General features: G+C 36.5%; 1 protein-coding gene across 2 annotated transcripts; it reads right to left on the bottom strand.

Moving 5' to 3' along the window:
* Positions 1 to 886: 886 nt before the first annotated feature.
* Positions 887 to 10,022, bottom strand: LOC129756281 (uncharacterized). 2 transcript variants are annotated; one of them, XM_055753103.1, is made up of 5 exons: positions 9,452 to 10,022; positions 9,057 to 9,385; positions 8,385 to 8,654; positions 7,220 to 8,150; positions 887 to 2,256 (listed from the first exon to the last, which is right to left on the bottom strand). In XM_055753103.1, exons 1-5 carry the CDS (start codon positions 9,639 to 9,641, stop codon positions 2,201 to 2,203), a joined length of 1,776 nt encoding a protein of 591 aa, XP_055609078.1. In that variant the 5' UTR covers positions 9,642 to 10,022; the 3' UTR covers positions 887 to 2,200. The 2 variants fall into 2 exon arrangements, with proteins under 2 accessions (XP_055609078.1, XP_055609077.1); XM_055753102.1 differs by having other exon boundaries at positions 7,220 to 8,654.
* Positions 10,023 to 17,858: the final 7,836 nt, after the last annotated feature.

Genomic DNA, 17,858 nt, shown 5'->3' with positions numbered 1-17,858 from the left:
TCATCAACCCAATCCTTCCGTCAACACAAACACTACGCAAACTGTTGAGTATACATCATACTGTTTTGGGATGTACGCTTGCGTAGGCCCATTTATGATGGAATTGGCAAATTTGCTGTTGTACTGGAGCGGACATTTTAGGTTCAAGTCTCGTCAGCCGTTGAACATTTTTTTGAAAAAAAAAAAAAAAAAACAAACGTACTTCTTACGAAGTTTTTTTAAAAAATGATTTTGGTGCTAAATGACTGAATTTATTAGATTTTAACTTTATTGAATAATGGGAACAGTTCCAGAGAAAGAAAAAAATGTTCCACCTATAGGTACCTACTTAAGTTTGGACAACAAGGGAACGTTTCCCATCGACAAAAAAGATAAAAATATACAACTGACTCATGTGCGAATATTTCGAGATGAATCATCCCTAAGGATAATATTTCAAGCTAGAATGAAGGAGAAGCCTTTCTGATATTCATTTTGTTATGATAGACTAGACAAAAGCTAGCATGCAACAAAAATACCGACCAGGGTAGCTGTTAAAATATCTAAAAGGTTAACTCAAACGATGGCTCCAGAGAAATCTCTCAGGAGCCACTCCTGTTTCGAAAACCATACTCCTCGAAATCTTACAGTATAAATGGACAATCCTAGAACATTCCATAATTTTGTGTAGGCTATTGAATCTCCGTCGCATTGGATTTGTAGCTTTTCAGGAGTATGGCAGTGGCTCCTGAGACATTTATCTGGAGCCATCGTGAATGCTGGGTAAGGAAAAATATGTTTAACTAACTTTAATAACAAAACAAATATTTTGATACGTCCAGCAATGTCTTCGAACATCTATAAGGAGTGTTCTCATTATTTTCATCAACAGCAAACCGCGTCAAAATTTAATCAAAAATTAAAGAAATTTATTTATTCCGGAAACTAATCTTGGTTCTCAAACGAAACATTAGATCTTGTGTTTTTAATTTGTTTGTCTTTCCCCCACCTCCGGCCTCGGCCTTGTAAATGCGTATGCATGTAGCTGTGAAATGGAAACTACACAACAGATCTTTCTTATTTTTTGTAATGTTGCTCGAAGGTAGGGGGAACATACACATACATATACCAATATATGACTTTATTCCTTTTTCGTGTGCTATAATTTGTGCAATATCACTTCTGGGTTGTTTTTTTTTATAATATCGGTTGAGATGCGTTTTATACAATGTATTATCGGTTACGATTCTTGAATTTTTCAGCTCTTGTGAATCTAGTTGGTAAATGTTAAACAAGTCGACGATCTTTTTATTTCTTCTATTCGAAACGTAAGTCGGTTGTGGCAATGCAACATACTGTGAGTAATTTCGTTTGCATTTATGGCAAGCACAACGGTTATTTGTCATAACTAAAGTATGAAACTAGTTTACGTAGGTACGATATGAAATTTCAAATGAGCTTAGATTAGAGCTAGTTCGTTGCAAAGTAAAAGTAACTATAAAGTTCATAACGTAATAAAAAGAGATCTCTAAACGGGGACGAATAATTTTCTCAAAAGAGAATAAATTATGCAGCGATAACAACACAATAAATCGAAAGCTTAAAAGAAAACAAAAGAATCGAGTTGGCGAAACGATAGCATATCCACAATACAATGTGTATTGCGCGAGTCTTAACATAACAGTTTAAATCTATCATAAGTGTGAAAGTAATCCAGTCTAAGTCACGTATTACTATCCCTTTATAGTAAAAAGTACGGAAGTTTTCTTGGTTTTATCAATTTAACCTTTCTTCTGTAGAACCAAAAATAACCAGTCGAGTGTTTCCCATTTTCATTCGTAGTAGTAGGTATAACAAAATTTTACAAAATTATCTGCAGCTTACCACTTTCAAACGGATTCTTAACCTATCAACCCAATTAGGACAACATGGGGGCATGATCGTCTAACATTTACTCTACACCTAAGTTAACGATCCAATTATCCGATCTGTTTTCCTTCTTAGCAAAAATAACCGGGCCCCGAATCGCCGGCTTGACTGATGTAGCTCTACAAACAAACAGGTATAGTATATGTAGGTAGGTACTTACGTGATGTAATGATGCCCGCCCTGGCCTTCGAGTCGTATCCTGCAGAGTACTCGCTTACAGCTGTCCTACTTAAATCACCACTTGGACCATTGGATCGTTTCGAATGTTTGAATTTTCAACGCGAAACGGCATCTAATTTCGCTCGGCGTGACCCTGTTTGAGGGCTGCTGGATCGTCGTAATCACTCACTGTAGGTTGAATTGAAAGAAGTAAAAAAAGACAAGTGTTATGCATTGAACATCAGTGTTGTTTTGATGTTTCACAGAAAAAAACTATCCGTTATTGTTGGTAAAAATTGACTTCAATTTGTTTTGAGTGTAGATACAACACGAATGCGAGAATGTTAACATGATACTCGAACGTAAACTCTTTGTTAGGCTCTGCATGGTAATATTCTGTGTTTCAAGGTTAACATAAATCTAAGGATTTAATCCAGGATCAAAGATTCAACTTATTCATTTGGTAAAATGTCTTTAATCATATAAGATATAGAATTTCTTCAAATGTTCCAATCATTCATCTATTTTAATGACAGGTGAGTGCTTACGAAAATAATAAAAACGGGAGAGTAACGAATCATTTCTCCCCTTTTCGCCGTATTACAAAATAGGACTAAAAATTTAATTTCGAAAGTGCAGAGAAATGGGAAACAAAAAAAGAGGAGAAGCCTATTCAAATTTTGATTTTGGGAAGAGCTAAGTAGTTTAAATTTGAACATGTTTTTGGAATTGAGAATCTGGGATGATTTATCCCTTTGTTTTTGTGTAACCATTGAAGGGCATAGAATAAAATCGTCGACAAGAAGTGCATGCTAGCCGGATTGGGCGAGTGTGGAGGTTCTAACCTGCCCATAGGCCAATAAGGTGCTGACCAAATAAGCCGGGCTTTTCAACGATCAGTCGAAAAGGCGCTTATGAAATTGTAATTATTCTTATTTAATTTTTGGCATTTCGGCGAGTTGTGAAAATTCAAGGTAGAATATTTAGAAAGAACATGAAAGTATTAGCTCTCGTGTCTCCGGAAATTACTCGAAAAAATGATTCTCTTTCGGCTGGATAAATGGGTTGAATCAAACAATCTCTTGTCAAGTACACAATTTGGATTCCGTAGAGGAAAGGGTACGAATGACTGTCTAGCATTACTTTCATCAGACATTCAATTGGCGTTTGCCCAAAAAGAGCAGATGGGGGCAGTATTTCTGGACATCAAAGGGGCATTCGATTCGGTATCCATAGAAGTGCTATCTAGTAATCTTAACTCTTGCGGACTTTCACCAATATTGAATAATTTTCTTTATAACCTGTTGTCTGAAAAAATCATGCATTTTAGTCATGGAGAAACCAAAGTTGAACGAATTAGTTACATGGGTCTACCCCAAGGCTCATGTTTAAGCCCCCCTGCTATACAACTTTTATGTCCGAGAAATCGATGCTTGTATGGCACAAAATTGTACGCTAAGACAGCTTGCGGATGACTGTGTTGTTCATATCACAGGTAAAAAAGGCACTCAAATTAAACCTCCGTTACAAGAAACTCTAAATAATTTATCACATTGGGCCAGGAATCTAGGCATCGAGTTTTCGCCTAGTAAAACCGAGTTAGTAGTTTTTTCAAGGAAGCATTCCCCTCCTCAAATAGAGCTCCTTATGATGGGTAGAACTCTAACTCAATCTCTTAGTTTTAAATATTTGGGTGTCTGGTTCGACTCTAAATTCTCTGGGGAAAACATATTAGGTACTTGACTCAAAAATGCCAAAAGAGAATCAATTTTCTTCGAACGATTACTGGAACCTGGTGGGGTGCTCATCCACAGGACCTCATCAGGTTATACCAAACAACGATACTGTCGGTCATAGAATACGGAAGCTTTTGCTTTGGGTCCGCCGCGGATACCCACTTGATTAAACTAGAACGAATACAGTATCGTTGTTTGCGTATTGCCATGGGTTGTATGCAGTCGACACATACGATGTGTTTCGAAGTACTGGCGGGAATAATGCCGTTGAAAAATCGGTTCTTCGATTTATCGCTACGTTTCCTAATTCGAAGTGTTACTATGAATCTTTTGGTGATAGAAAATTTGGAAAGGCTTATGAATATTCATCCGCTAGTAAAATATGTAAACAATTATCATACTTTTAGTCAATTAGAAATAAATCCTTCTTTATTAAACTCGGACACGAGTCACTTTTACCCGAGTAGCAGTTCCTTGATAAGATTCGATCTGTCCATGACCGCTGACATCCGTGGAATACCAGATCACGTCCGACCCAACGTCATTCCTTCAATCTTTGCATCAAAAGTACGTGAAATTGACCCTACAAAAATGTTCTTTACTGATGGTTCTAGAATCGACGGCGCGACTGGTTTCGCAGTGTACAATGAGCGCTTTGAAGCTTCGTTCAAGCTTCGAGAGCCATGCTCCGTTTACGTTGCTGAATTAGCCGCAATTTATTGTAGCTTGGAACACATTCGCACACTGCCCGTAGACCACTATTTCATATATTCGGATAGTCTCAGCTCCGTTGAGGCGATTCGATCGATGAAACTGATGAAGCGCTCTTCCCATTTTTTGCTGGAAATTTCAGGGATATTGGGCGCTTTGATCGAAAATTCGTACAGGATTACCTTAGCTTGGATCCCGTCTCATTGTCTTATTCAAGGCAATTAGAATGCGGACTCATTGGCTAAGGTGGGCGCGTTACAAGGTGAAATTTTTGAGAGGATAATAACTTACAATGAATATTTTTCAATACCTCGCACTTTAGCGATTAACGCTTGGCAGTCTAGCTGGGATAATGGCACAAAGGGACGTTGGCTCCATACGATTATCCCTAAGGTTCCGACGAAGGCATGGTTTAAGCATTTCAACATGAGTCGCGATTTCATTCGCGTGGTTTCTCGGCTCATGTATAATCACTACCGGCTTGACGCGCATTTGTTTCGTGTACAACTAGTTACAAGCAATGTTTGTGTTTGTGGGGATGGCTACCACGACATTGATCATGTTGTGTGGACGTGTGAACGGTTTGATCGATCGAGGGCTTGGCTACTGGATACCCTTAGGGCCCGAAGTAAACTACCTGGGGTTCCAATTCGAGACATCTTGGCAAACTTAGATCTTGAATATTTGTACCCTATATACAAATATCTTAAAATGTCTGACTTGGTCGTTTAGTCCTCTTCCTCTCTGTCTTTACTCTATCTAATGCTCTTTTCGTCTATTTATTAGAACAACCTCTCGTCCGACCGGTTCGATAACACCGGAATGAAGGCTGGCCAGGAACACAATACCTGCGGTAGCTTACGAAACCACGCTACAGGAAGCCACCACCGACCAAAGACGGAAATCTGTTCTCGAGAGTGACCCTACACAATCCTCTTTCCCTCCCTCTTAGTTAATCAATTAACAGTTGAGTAGCCGCGACGATTACGGCCCCCCTCTTACTAACACCACATAAAAGTGAAAGTGAATACTCGGCAAAAAAAAAACTTTATGAGTTAAATGCCTTAATAAAGCTACTTGTAAATAAAAAAAAAATGAAAGTATTATAGGTGGAAAGATCAAAGCTAGAGCGCTTTGGGTAGAAGAAATTGAATAGTTGGTGAAAATGTGAGCAGGGCTTTTGTTTTGTGGACAGCTTTTGAACTACTTGCGTGATTCTTTGCCGCTCGCCGTTTCAATGTTGATAGGAAGCGATGAAGAAACCCATTTTCACCAACTATTCAATTTCTTCTACCCAAAGCGCTCTAGCTTTGATCTTTCCACCTATAATACTTTCATGTTCTTTCTAAATATTCTACCTTGAATTTTCACAACTCGCCGAAATGCCAAAAATTAAATAAGAATATATCCCAGCGGCGATTAAAATAAGATAACGAAATTGTAATTAGGAAGTTTTTAAACCTAGAATATCATGTATACATTTCGACTCGTTACGTGAATTGGGAGTATGATCATGGAGATGAGCCTGGAAGCTTCATTCTACTTCGGTCGAAATCTTAGATTGCCGTTAAATCAGAACTGCCACCGTCGTCAATAAAGTAAAAGAAAACTCCCCTCATTTATATGAACTCCTTGATTGATTGACCAAGGCTGATTTCCATTTTTTTGCTGGATGATTCTGGTAATCCCATTAAAAAAATAAAAAATGAGGGATAGCAAAAAAAATCTGATAATTTCATGAATCTTAGCTTTAGCCGTTCCTGAAACATCATATCGAGAAGATTCAATTCGGGTCATATAGACCCTAACCGGATAGGAAGACGAGGGCCTCCAATGCGACTCTTTGTGCTTTGCCAGATGAAATGCAAAAATTGCATTAAACTGTGACACACACGGAAATACAACATGAAATGCATGTCACTTCGGCAAATGATGACCGATTTCAACCATTTTCGTTGCGTTGAAATACGAAATTATTAAATTGCATTCCAACACAACAAAAACGGTTGAAATCGGTCATTATTTGACGACATGGCATGCATTTCAAGTAGAGTGTTCTGGTCGAACATTTTTACGCCTCATTAGATTGAATCGATTTTGGGTAGTTTTGCTTCGTTCTGGTTTAAAATCCATGATTTTTACATGAGTAAAATTTCTAGTGGTGTACGGGAAAATTGAATATTTTGTACTGAAAATCAAAATTACTTTTGCTTCTTCGGTGGAACCGAGCCTTAAGGTTTTTGTGTCTATTTATAAGTTCTCTAAAAGAAATTTTACGCTGAACAACTTTGTCCAAGACCGTAACTTCGTATATAATTAGACAAAAAAGTTATTAGCTGTATAACAGGGGTATGTCTTTTGGCATTGAAAAACAATAAATTCAATTGACATCACTGCTGGTGCCTCGCGAAGTATTGCATGGAAGTATTGCGTTGAAAAGTAGTCATGGAATGGAGTCAGTAGGAATTTGGGAATAAGTAAGCTCCAAACCGGACCTTCAGGGAGATGAATAAAAACTATCACTGATGATAGGTGGAAAATATCCTAACTTACTTAGCAAAATTAATAATTTTGGGTGTTCATCACGAGTGGGAACATAAACACGATACTCGATCGTAAGCTTCTCGTTGGGATAGAAAACATCAACTTTTGTTTCTTCCAATCATCCAATCGAAAAATTGTTACAAACTACAATGAATACTCACCATCACCCTCCTCTTCGGCTTCCTGCTGCCCATCGAGATGGAGATCTTCTTCCAGTCCGTTCGGGTAGGCGTCCCCTTCCTTGCCGTGGTCCCGCACAATTTCATTTATGAGTTTCTCACCGATAACGGCCTTCCCCGCACCACCACCAACATTTCCCTCCAGCCCTTTCCCATCAACACCACCGCGCTGCTGCTGCAGCAACTCACTGTAATCACCGTGTTGCTGTTGGTGTGCTGCCGGATGCTGCGGGAACAGTTTCTGATCGTACAGATTGGTATCCTCTTCGGCGGCGTTCAGGTTGTCGGGACCTCCATTGTCCCGGTTATTATTGGCGTCTTTAAGATTGTTAGGCTGTTGTAACTGACCTACACCAGCTCCTCCAACGGCCAGGTTGAAATCGTTGTCATTGACTTCGTTGGCGCCGTTGTCCAGGTCTGCGTTCGGGTTCATGAAGTTGATATCTTTGTCGCTGCGGGAACGTTGCTTGTCCGCACCGTTACCAGTTCCGACTTGATGAGAAGCTGCAACGTTAAGATACCGATTGTTGACTGCGTTTTCACTATTGTTTTCTTCGGTTCTTATGAGTTCTTCCATGTTTTCAGGGAATGGCACAATTCCTACCGGGAGTACTTTTGTTCTTAGTTTGGTACCGGGTTTCTTCGCTTGACCGTTATTGTTGGCGGCAGTTGTGCTGCTGCTGGACATTGCTGGGGAGGATTTGGACCCTGTGGGGGGGATCATAGTGGGAGCAGCAACGATCGGTACCTGCATATTGTTGCTACGTTCGGATGTTTTCTTATCAGCCGCAACGGAAACCGATGTAGAAGTTTTCATCAGTTGTGGCTCCTGTAAAACATTGCTAGCCGGAGGACTAGCCGCTTTTTTAGCATCGTCATTGGATGATACCAGGGGCAAAGGTTTGGGAATTATCTGAAAATTTTCCACAGAATTAATAACTCCTCCGTCAACCGGAACGATCCTAATCGGCTGCTGCCTGTGCTTGGGAATATCGTTAGTTTCAAAAGGTTGAGCCAGGACACCCTGCTCTTCCTGATCCGCAACCGGTGGTACGTTAGCAGCCCCAACCAAATTGAAGTTGTTGTTGTTGTTAGTAGAGGTACGGTTGCGCAAAACTACGGGAATTTTATACAAATCTTCACTCACGGATATTTGCTGGGCAAAGTTACGCGATGGACCTTGGATGGCGGGCGATGGCATGACGTGCGGCAGGCTTTCCATTACTTCGCCCATCTCGATGTGACGGGGTAATTTTTCCGAGGGGATTTTACACAGAGCTATGTATTGGGAGTTTTCCTTCTCCATCTTTCTGGCGTAATCGGTCAGCTTTTCGATGGCCTTTTCTTTCAGCATTAGCTTCTGACGATAGTTGATGTCCAGCGTTTCCTTGTCCAGTTTCAACTGGGCCACTTGTGCCTGTGTTAAGAAAATTGTAGTGATGAAGATTTTTTTTTACTGATAAGCTATTTTAAAGACACATTTTGGATTAAGATTTCAAGTTTGAGATTTCAGAATCAGATGCCATCTTTTAGTTGAGGAATCAGATTCAAATTTAAGATTTTAAATTCAGATCAAATTCCAGGTTTTTGGATTCAGATTTTAGATTTAAGATATCAGAATCAGATTTTAGATAAATTTAGATTTCAGATTTAAATTTGGTAATTAAAATTTTAGATTCAGCTTCCATTTCTGTATCAGGTTTGAGATTCTAATTTAAGGTTCCGAATTCAGATTTAAGATTTAAGTTCAATCTTTAGTATATTAGAAGTACAATTTAAATTGACAAATGACATTATTCTGGAACAAAGAATACTCTACCTTCAGAAGCTCCACGTCATCGGCCGATTCCTTCTGGTGCAGCGCCACTTTGCCCTGCAGTTCCGTCACCTTCAGCCGCATCGAGTTGATCTCTTCCAGCTGCTTCTTCTTGCTCTTGGAGCATTCCTCGGTTAGATCGTCCAGTTGGCTCTTCATCAGGTTGTAGTGTTGCTGCAGCGAAGCGTACCGGATGTTGGTTTCCTTGACCGATTTATCGCACTGCTCCTTTTCGTCCTGAGTCTTCTGTTGCTGTTCCGCCTGACTTTGTTCGTTGACCAACCGCTCGGATGCCAACGTGTGCTCCAGGCGTAGCTTCTGATCCACTACCACTGAAATTCCAATAACAATTAACCTAAACTTGTAACAAGATCCGGAAGAGAAAAAAAAATACCCACCTTGCATCTTAGCGGAAATGGCTTCCTGTTGCTGTTCGCAACGGAGTCCCAGCTGCCGCAACTCATCCAGCTGCTGCTGGGAGCTGTGGAAGATTGCCACGAAGCCGGCCATCAGCACCAGAATGCCAAGCCCGATCAGGAACCTGCTGCGACCAGCTCTCGCCACCAGTCGAGGAGCGGTCATTTTCATTCTCACCCTGTGCTAGGAACACAGACACACGAGACGGAACGTAAACGGGATTTCACTTGCTACGTGAACGCGAAGAAAAACTTTGCCCGTAAGCTGGCTCTGTCTACTACCGAGGGGAAATGCGAACGTCGATTGTCGAAACGTTTCGCTGTTCTATTATTCGGTAATTTTACAAGCAGCGCCAGGGAAAAGTGGAGAAAATTGCTTTTTCTTTCTTGTTTGACCACTCTTTGCGTTTTGTTCTTTTTTCGTCGTGGACTGTTTTTTGTGTTTACTCTTTGCTCCAGACGAATGTTTAAAAAAGGCATATAAAAAAATATCACAAACGACAGAAACTCATGTTTGCAAATTTATAAGGTTAACATTAAATTTTTTTAAACATTCAAAATAAAAATTGACAAATGAAGTTATCAGTCATCTATTGAAATGAGTTTCTCACTTAATTTTGTGTAACCAACATCAGATTTAAAAATATTTATAAACCCTTTCAGTTTGTCACGCCACGTTTCGTTTCGAAAAACAAAATACGGACAACACGAACAAAGCAAAAACGAAAACTGTGACGTTTGCAAAATTTGTAAACTGTTATATACATCTCGATAATTAGAAAGGCGGCGATGAAAAGAGGGGTATCCATTCAAAAATTTTACATTTATTGCGTAAATTGATCTGAAATCTAAAAGTGAAATTCTAAATCTGGAATCTTAATCTGAATTTGAAAAGTGAATCTGAAATATAAATCTGCAATCTTAAGCTTAAATCTTAATACTGAGTCTAAAATCTGAATCCAAAATCTCAATCTGAAATTTGAATCTGAAATCTGAATGTGAACTGAATCTAAAATCTGAATTTGTAATCTAAATCTGACATGGGGCCGTTCACATACCACGTGGACAACTTAGGGGGCGCGGGTGTCCACGGAGAGGGGGGGTAGGGGTTTGGGCCATGTCCACGTGGACATACATTACTCCCAAAATATTTCTAAATGTGAATATTGAGATGTTTAAATCAAAATCTTAAATAGGCAAAGCTTTCCAATTTTAGTTTAAGTAGTAACTTGAAAGCAACCCGCATAATCAATTACAATATATAGAGAATATTCTATATTGTCTCTAAACGTTATCGTTTATTGTAAAGTGAACAGTATATGTACAATAACACAGACCATATTAACAATCTGTATTATGATTATCTGTTAAAGTACCATATGGGGAAAGGGCTGTTAAGCATGTTTACCATTCAAAAAGAGCGATTTTTTCGAACAAATATTTCATGCTACATTATTGGATACGGTTAAAATATCATCCACTTTTGGCGAGCAAAACAATCTACCTGAATGTTCTAGCTACGTTGGAATACAAAATCATAGATTTCATCAACTTCAATGGATATAGTTTGCTTATAGTAGTTTGTAGTAAAAATAACGCTCAATCATACGTTCCGCATATTGTAAAATATTTTTAAAAAGAGCTTCCCTGTACCATAACCAATATAGTTCCAATTCTTTCCCACAAAAAATAAAATAAAATTAAAAAATTTAAATGTTGAGATTTTTATTTTTTATTTCTGATATTATACATGGATTATACAATCTTACCTATTTGTGCAGATCTGCATTGTTCAGCCTTTCAGTAGATTTTTTTTCCGCTCTCCGCTCAGCAGAGATCTTTGTTTCTGTAATTTCATTAGTTTTATTTAATCTCACTAGTTTTTATCGATAATATAATATAGTTTTACTTACTTTTCGCGTTCTGTGTGTTTTTCTCAGCGTGATTCTTTTTTTTCGGAGCCATTTTGAACACAGTTTTCAGTTCCGAACCTGGCGTGGGGTTGCCGACACAAATTTTAACGAAGTGAAGTGAAAATTAGCAGATGCTGAACCCAAGAGCGAAAAAATGCATAAGCTCACAACTACATCTTAAAATAACAATATTAGTTATTATCCGCAAGAGGTGAAATGATAACGACTTGTCTAACTCATACAATGTTGTCAATGTTGTTTTTTTTTTAATTTAATGTCTAATGCTAAGAAAATATAAGGAAACTTTGTCGTACACTGTTAGAGTCCTGGATAAGGTCCAGAGACAATATTCAAAGGTTGCAAATTTTTATTCTCTTATTATACTATACTTACTAAATCATATATCATATTGTCACTGTCACTGATACGATCCTGTCATAATTTATTGAGGTAATAAAATTTTGAACATGTATAATGAAATGATACTTGGAAGATATTTCATACTGGTACTGCTACCAATATATTAAGTTAATAGTTAGTACTATATCCCCAACTGTTTTTAATTATGCGGGAAGTGATAAATATGATAAATTAGAAATATAAAAAAGTGTTTTATAAATATTAGGAAATGCTTTTTTTTTCAAAATGAGCCATTTCAATAACAAAAAGGCAAAAGTAGTGTGTTTTCTAACCGTCAAATTAAATTCAGGAAAAAAAATTATTTCAAATCTGTTCACGTGGATATCCGGGGAGGAGGGTAGGGGTTTCCCAAATGTACACGCTTGTCCACGTATGGAGAGTAGGGGGTAAAAAATCTCATTTTTCTGTTCACGTGTTATCTGAACGGCCCCAATATGAATTTACTTTTTTTTGTAAATCTGGAAGCTATGCATGTGCACATTTTTCACATTTGTAACTTTGTAAGTTTTGTTACAAGTAATTTTTATTATTTTAGTAGTGTTTTTATTTATTTTCATTGCGGTATCTTTTTTTTGTATTTTTGCATCACTGAAATTATCCTTTTAATTTTTTTAGTTCCTATATATATTTTCATTTCCAATTTTGTTACTTTTTGTTTTTTTTTGTCACTTTTTGTAATTTTTTGTAACTTTTTGTTATTTTTATTCATTTCAGTAATTTCATTTAGTAATTTTTTTTTAAATTGTGTCATTTCTAGAGTTTGTTTTGATTAGGTCGTAAGGGCCACCGACCGTATTTCGAGAAAATCGCAGTTGAAGTTTTGTAACTTATTTTTAATTCTTATATTTAAAATACCGCTCAGAATTGTCTGAAAATTTGGTATATGATGCAAAAATAGATTAGAAAGAGGGTAGGGTATTTGATTGAAGTATAAATTTAGGTTTTCGATTAAACACGCATTTACGACCTTTGGCATTTTATGTTTGGCGCAAACGTCCTTTTGCATATTAATTAGATTTACCTTACAAATTCATTTCATGAGTCTAAAACTATGCTTATTCTTCCTAGCTTGCTTCAAGTAATATAGACATTAACCATTGCATGGCTCTTCTGCATGTTAGGGCTCAATAATAGGCATGTGATTCAGAAGAAAACTTCATCTAGAAATTTTCCGAGCACCTCAAAATAGAGCATAAAAAAGAGGACTCACGTTTAATTCCCTGGACCGTTGCCTGGGTCCGCTGGTGATATGAGTTCTACAGAATTTCCATATTTTGCGAAACGCGAGGTAATTGTTCAAATCTCTACCCTACTCCAGCAAGTCTATAGGAGCAATATCCTTTCCGTCACTTTAGCAGCCTGGAATCGGTGCTACGAAGGAGTCCATTAAGTATAACTGCTTTCCACTTTGCTGGTTACTTCCTGTAACTTTTAATTGTAGCTATCTGTTTTGTCAGCTGCCTCTGTGATGAAAAAAATATTGAATTTGAAAATTTTATTTATCAATTCATGAGAGTTTCACTTATTGAACTTACCCGGTACCAATTGAAGAAACTTTTATTACAGGATAGCTTAAACTACTTTAACTAACTAGCCATTTGTAGTGAATTTCATTTTGAATTCTAGTTGAATTGATTCAACAAACTAAAACGCGACCGTGCGAGTTAAAAGTAGTTCACAGAATGCCGTTAATATTTTCATATTTCCCACTCTTTTTCTACCAGAGCGGAGAGCGTTTTTCTCTTTTGTTCAAACGCTTATTTTCATTTGAGCAATTATGGGTAATATCATGAATCGACATAGGTTTGTTCATTGAAATACATTTTGTGATTTTCTTTATCTTTATTTAGTCCATTATTCCCTACATTACCCTTCGCCTCTATACCCAACTTGAAATATATTTCTTGTCAATTAACTAAGATCGCAAATGTTTCCATTCGTAGCGTTATTTTCGGTTTGCCTAATCAAATTGCGATTTTCTAATACCTAATTTTAAATCCCAAGTCTCATGCAAACTCGCACATTTCTCTTGGAATTTGAATAGTATTCGTAGAATTGGCAAAAAGATTTCGGGTGATGTTTATCAGTCATCTATCAGTTACAGGGCCGTAGGAAGAAACGGCTCATGGGGGGGGTTTTGGTGACAACTTTTTTCTTATAACATTTTTGCTTGAACAATGCATACACAAGTATAAAAATTTATGTGTGTGTATGTGTATGTGTGTATATGCGAGTGGCACAATGGTGAAGAAACGACAATAATGGAACCAATAAAAAAGGATTTTGAACGCTTTATTTAAAAAAAAAACTTTTTTTAGCCACTTACATTAGCAAGCTTATTCTTTCGAACCACAAGCAGATGGTTTTGTTTGTGGTTCGAACGAATTAGTTTGCTAATGTAAGTGAGTAAAACAAGTTTTTTTTTTAAATAAAGCGTTCAAAATCATGAGCATGAGTGAAAATGTATCATATATTCAGGAATAAAAATGAAAAATTATATTTACGGTTCAAATAAGGTTAATTTTCTTGTTAACTCGATTAAAACTTAAGATTTGAGATAGAACCTTTGATTTTGAAGAATCTGCAATGTATGTATATAAAGTTAAATAAAATTTCTAGCTTAATTTTTGACGGAGGATAAAAGACAAGTTCAAAAATTATCATTTAATATTTAATATCCTATAATTTAAATCCTGCAATGAAAGTTTTCAAAATTAAAATCTAGATTTAAAAAAAAATAATTCTTTGAAATGAATTCAGTTTTTTTTATGTATTTTTTGCCAGGTTTGTGTTTCCAAACTGATTAAGATTGAATTTTAAATTTTTATTTTCAATCAAGAGTCAAAGTCATGAAACTGCGATCCATGCTATTTAAATCCTTAATGAAATTTTAACATTGATATTTTAATATTCATTATAAAACTTAAATTTGAGCTAAGCCTGAATAAAAACCTTGGATTTTAGTTCCAAGTCTGAATTCTGCATTATGAACCCAAATTCTAAACCTGAATCCAAATTCCAGATAAGAAATCCAATGAATTTGGAACAAAAAAGGAAAACTTGTATCAGAACCTTTAACCAGAAATCTTTTATTTGATTCTGAATGTGTGGTTTTCAATATGATTTTTTTTTCAATTATTTTTTCGTAGTTGAACTTGTGAATTTAAATAAAATTGTGAATAATGAAATTGTTTCACATTTTTGAATTCTGGACTCATGAAACTTTCTTATGTTTCAACTCTGGAATTCAAGTCTAGGATGAAAATTTCAGATCCAAATTCTTTTCATATTTCGAAATTATGTATTTCGAATGTAGAAAATCCATCGCATTTTAGATTAAAATTCAACACCAAGTTTTGAAGCAGGATACTAAACAAATAATTATCCAAACTGAAAATCAAGAGCAATAAACTGGGTACTTACTTTTATATTTTCCGCAAGTATCCTGGGCATGCTGTTTCAAAATTTTCAAAAAATCCGGCCAATATGCAGGCAAGTTTCAATTCCATACATTATTCCATTAAAATCAAGAAGAAAAACACATGAAAACTATTTTAAATTCATCAGCCGATTCAGAATCATATATAATTAAGGCTTCCCAAAAATCGTTTATGTTTATTGTTTATTATTATTCTTAGGACTCTATTGATATTTCCATTTGATTTTTCAAGAAGAGTGAGAAAATCTGGTCAAAAAACGGATAATCTGGTAAGCTACGTCAAACTTTTTTGGGATTCAATATTTGGTACTCAATGACTATCAACAAGTGAGAATTTTTTTGAAAAAATGTTGTAGAATTTTGGTCTTGAGATTTCGAGGTTTTGGTGTAGGGATTGTTACACTATTGTTACTCTAGAATTATTTTAGTTGTTCATCAAAATTTGATTAGAAATTTTAAATTTTATTGTTGGTTGAAAAATATATCACTTGGCATTTTTGGACCTTCATGGGGGGGGTTTAACCCCCAAAACCCCCCCCGTTCCTACGGCCATGATCAGTTATTTATGCTAAGTCTAACAAGTAATCAGCGTGTGGAAAACACACATTTAACACTTATTAGATCGATCATACTTCCGTTGCAGTGTGCAGTTTAATTCAGTACATAGTTCGCAATGCAGTTAAGTGCACAAATTGCAGAAACAAATCAGTATCGACTTTAGTCAAAGAACCGAAAATCGCCATCCACAGAGAAATTTTTCTTCATTCGAATCAGTAACTAATGAATTTACCCAAATATTTTATCCCTATAGTTTGGCAGAAATCTCGTTAAGTTAGGTTTTGCAAAGATCACGTAACTGCTTTATAGCATTACTAAATTTCGTGTATCTCCCGAACCATACATCACTATCGAACAGCTGGGTAATTTAATTTTTAATAGATACTCCTGATATAACAATAATTACATCATTTCAAGATTCTCATTTCCGGCGACGGCGCCACAGCCATGTCACATAACAGGTTGTCCAACGAACGAAACCGATTATCGACGCAATTTAGTTTCTCGGATTATATATAATATACGCGGATAAACAGATAGGGTATAGTCACTCAAATAAATTTTAATTTTGTTATAACTCCACATCTTATGAAATTTAAAATTTTACTGTCGTTCCTAAATTTTCCGGATAATCAGAATAAAAAACAAACAACTTTGCATCACTTAGATTACTCTGAAAATCACAAATCTTACACTTGGCAACCGTGTTTGGATTTCGAGAACACGATAGAAACAAGAGATTGGAACTGATTCTTGGTACAACTTTATTTCTCCAGATAGTACATTTCCAATTCTCTACTTTACTTCAAATGAATTATAACTCATTTCTGTCAATCCAAAAACTTCGGAACCGATTCTTGGCAATCGAAATAATTGAAATTAGATAGCTCCCTTTCGTTACTTCATGCGTGAATAAAACTTGGTTTTATTCTTTAACGTGTATACTAAATTGAAATAAAACCGACAACCCTGCATTGGTCGATATCGAATCGTCTTTCAGCTAGTAACCCAACAAACATTTTTTGCTGAACAACCGCTGAAACATTGTTTAGTTCTAATTTTAAATCAGCTATCTTGCTGAAAGAAGGCAACCCAAATTCAGAGAGAAGCTGCTGTTCAGCCCTTAAACATCGAGATCTGGAGAAATTAATCAGCGAAGATGACATGAAACCACATGAAACGTCAATTGACGGAGCAACAAAAAAAAAACAAAAAGAATGCTGACCGATGTATGTCCGATGTTTGCCAGTTAATTTTCCCCTCCCGTGTTATTTTTTCTTCATTTGAACTTGTCTCGAACTTTGAACCTACGACTTGTTGGTCTCATGCCGCAGAAGGCAGAACCAACCATGCATTCTGCGAAGGAACAGGAAAGTGTCGCTCTTAAGCGACCAAAATATTTCTCAACCAAAGTCAATTTCATATGAAGAAATTGAAATGGCTACGAGAATTAAAATGTAAATTTTCCGGCAATGCCATTTTATCAAGCAAAATGAGAAATTTCGAATCATTAGACGATTCACAAGATAATTATGTTGATTCGTCATGAATAACAAAAAGTTTGATATTGCTGAAAGACGCTTTCGAAGCTACCCTTGTACAGCTGACGGTTGTCAAATTTGAAGGTGTCAAAAATGGTTGGACAAAGGCTGAACAAGTTATTCTTCAGCCAATTTTCCCCTACTTTCTATTGGCTGAAATAAAACTTCCTTATACGCTGAAACAGCGCTGAAATATTTCTTTCTTCAGCAAGAAAGCTGAAACAGCAATCAGCAGCTCAAAACAGCATACGATCTGAGAATTGGCGTTTTTAATCAGCAAAAATGTTTGTTGGGTCGTCTTTCTTTCCAAATCCCGCAATCTCGATTTCGGATCTTGTCCGGATGAGCTGATTCCGACCGCGAGAACCACAAAAAATCCCTTGGAAATATGGGTTTGAGCCGTTTGAGCGCGAAAAATTTTCTCTACACGGAAAATTGTAAAAATGCAAAAAAGCAAAAATTTACCAATGTTCGTATAGTTTGGATTTTCATTTTACCTTGAATTACATTGTTACAAT

The sequence above is a fragment of the Uranotaenia lowii genome, chromosome 3 (genome assembly GCF_029784155.1).
Source record: "Uranotaenia lowii strain MFRU-FL chromosome 3, ASM2978415v1, whole genome shotgun sequence".
Taxonomy (NCBI): Eukaryota; Metazoa; Arthropoda; class Insecta; order Diptera; family Culicidae; genus Uranotaenia; species Uranotaenia lowii.
The sequence above is the reverse complement of the archived record's forward strand: the minus strand, read 5'-3'. Positions and strand labels throughout refer to the sequence as shown.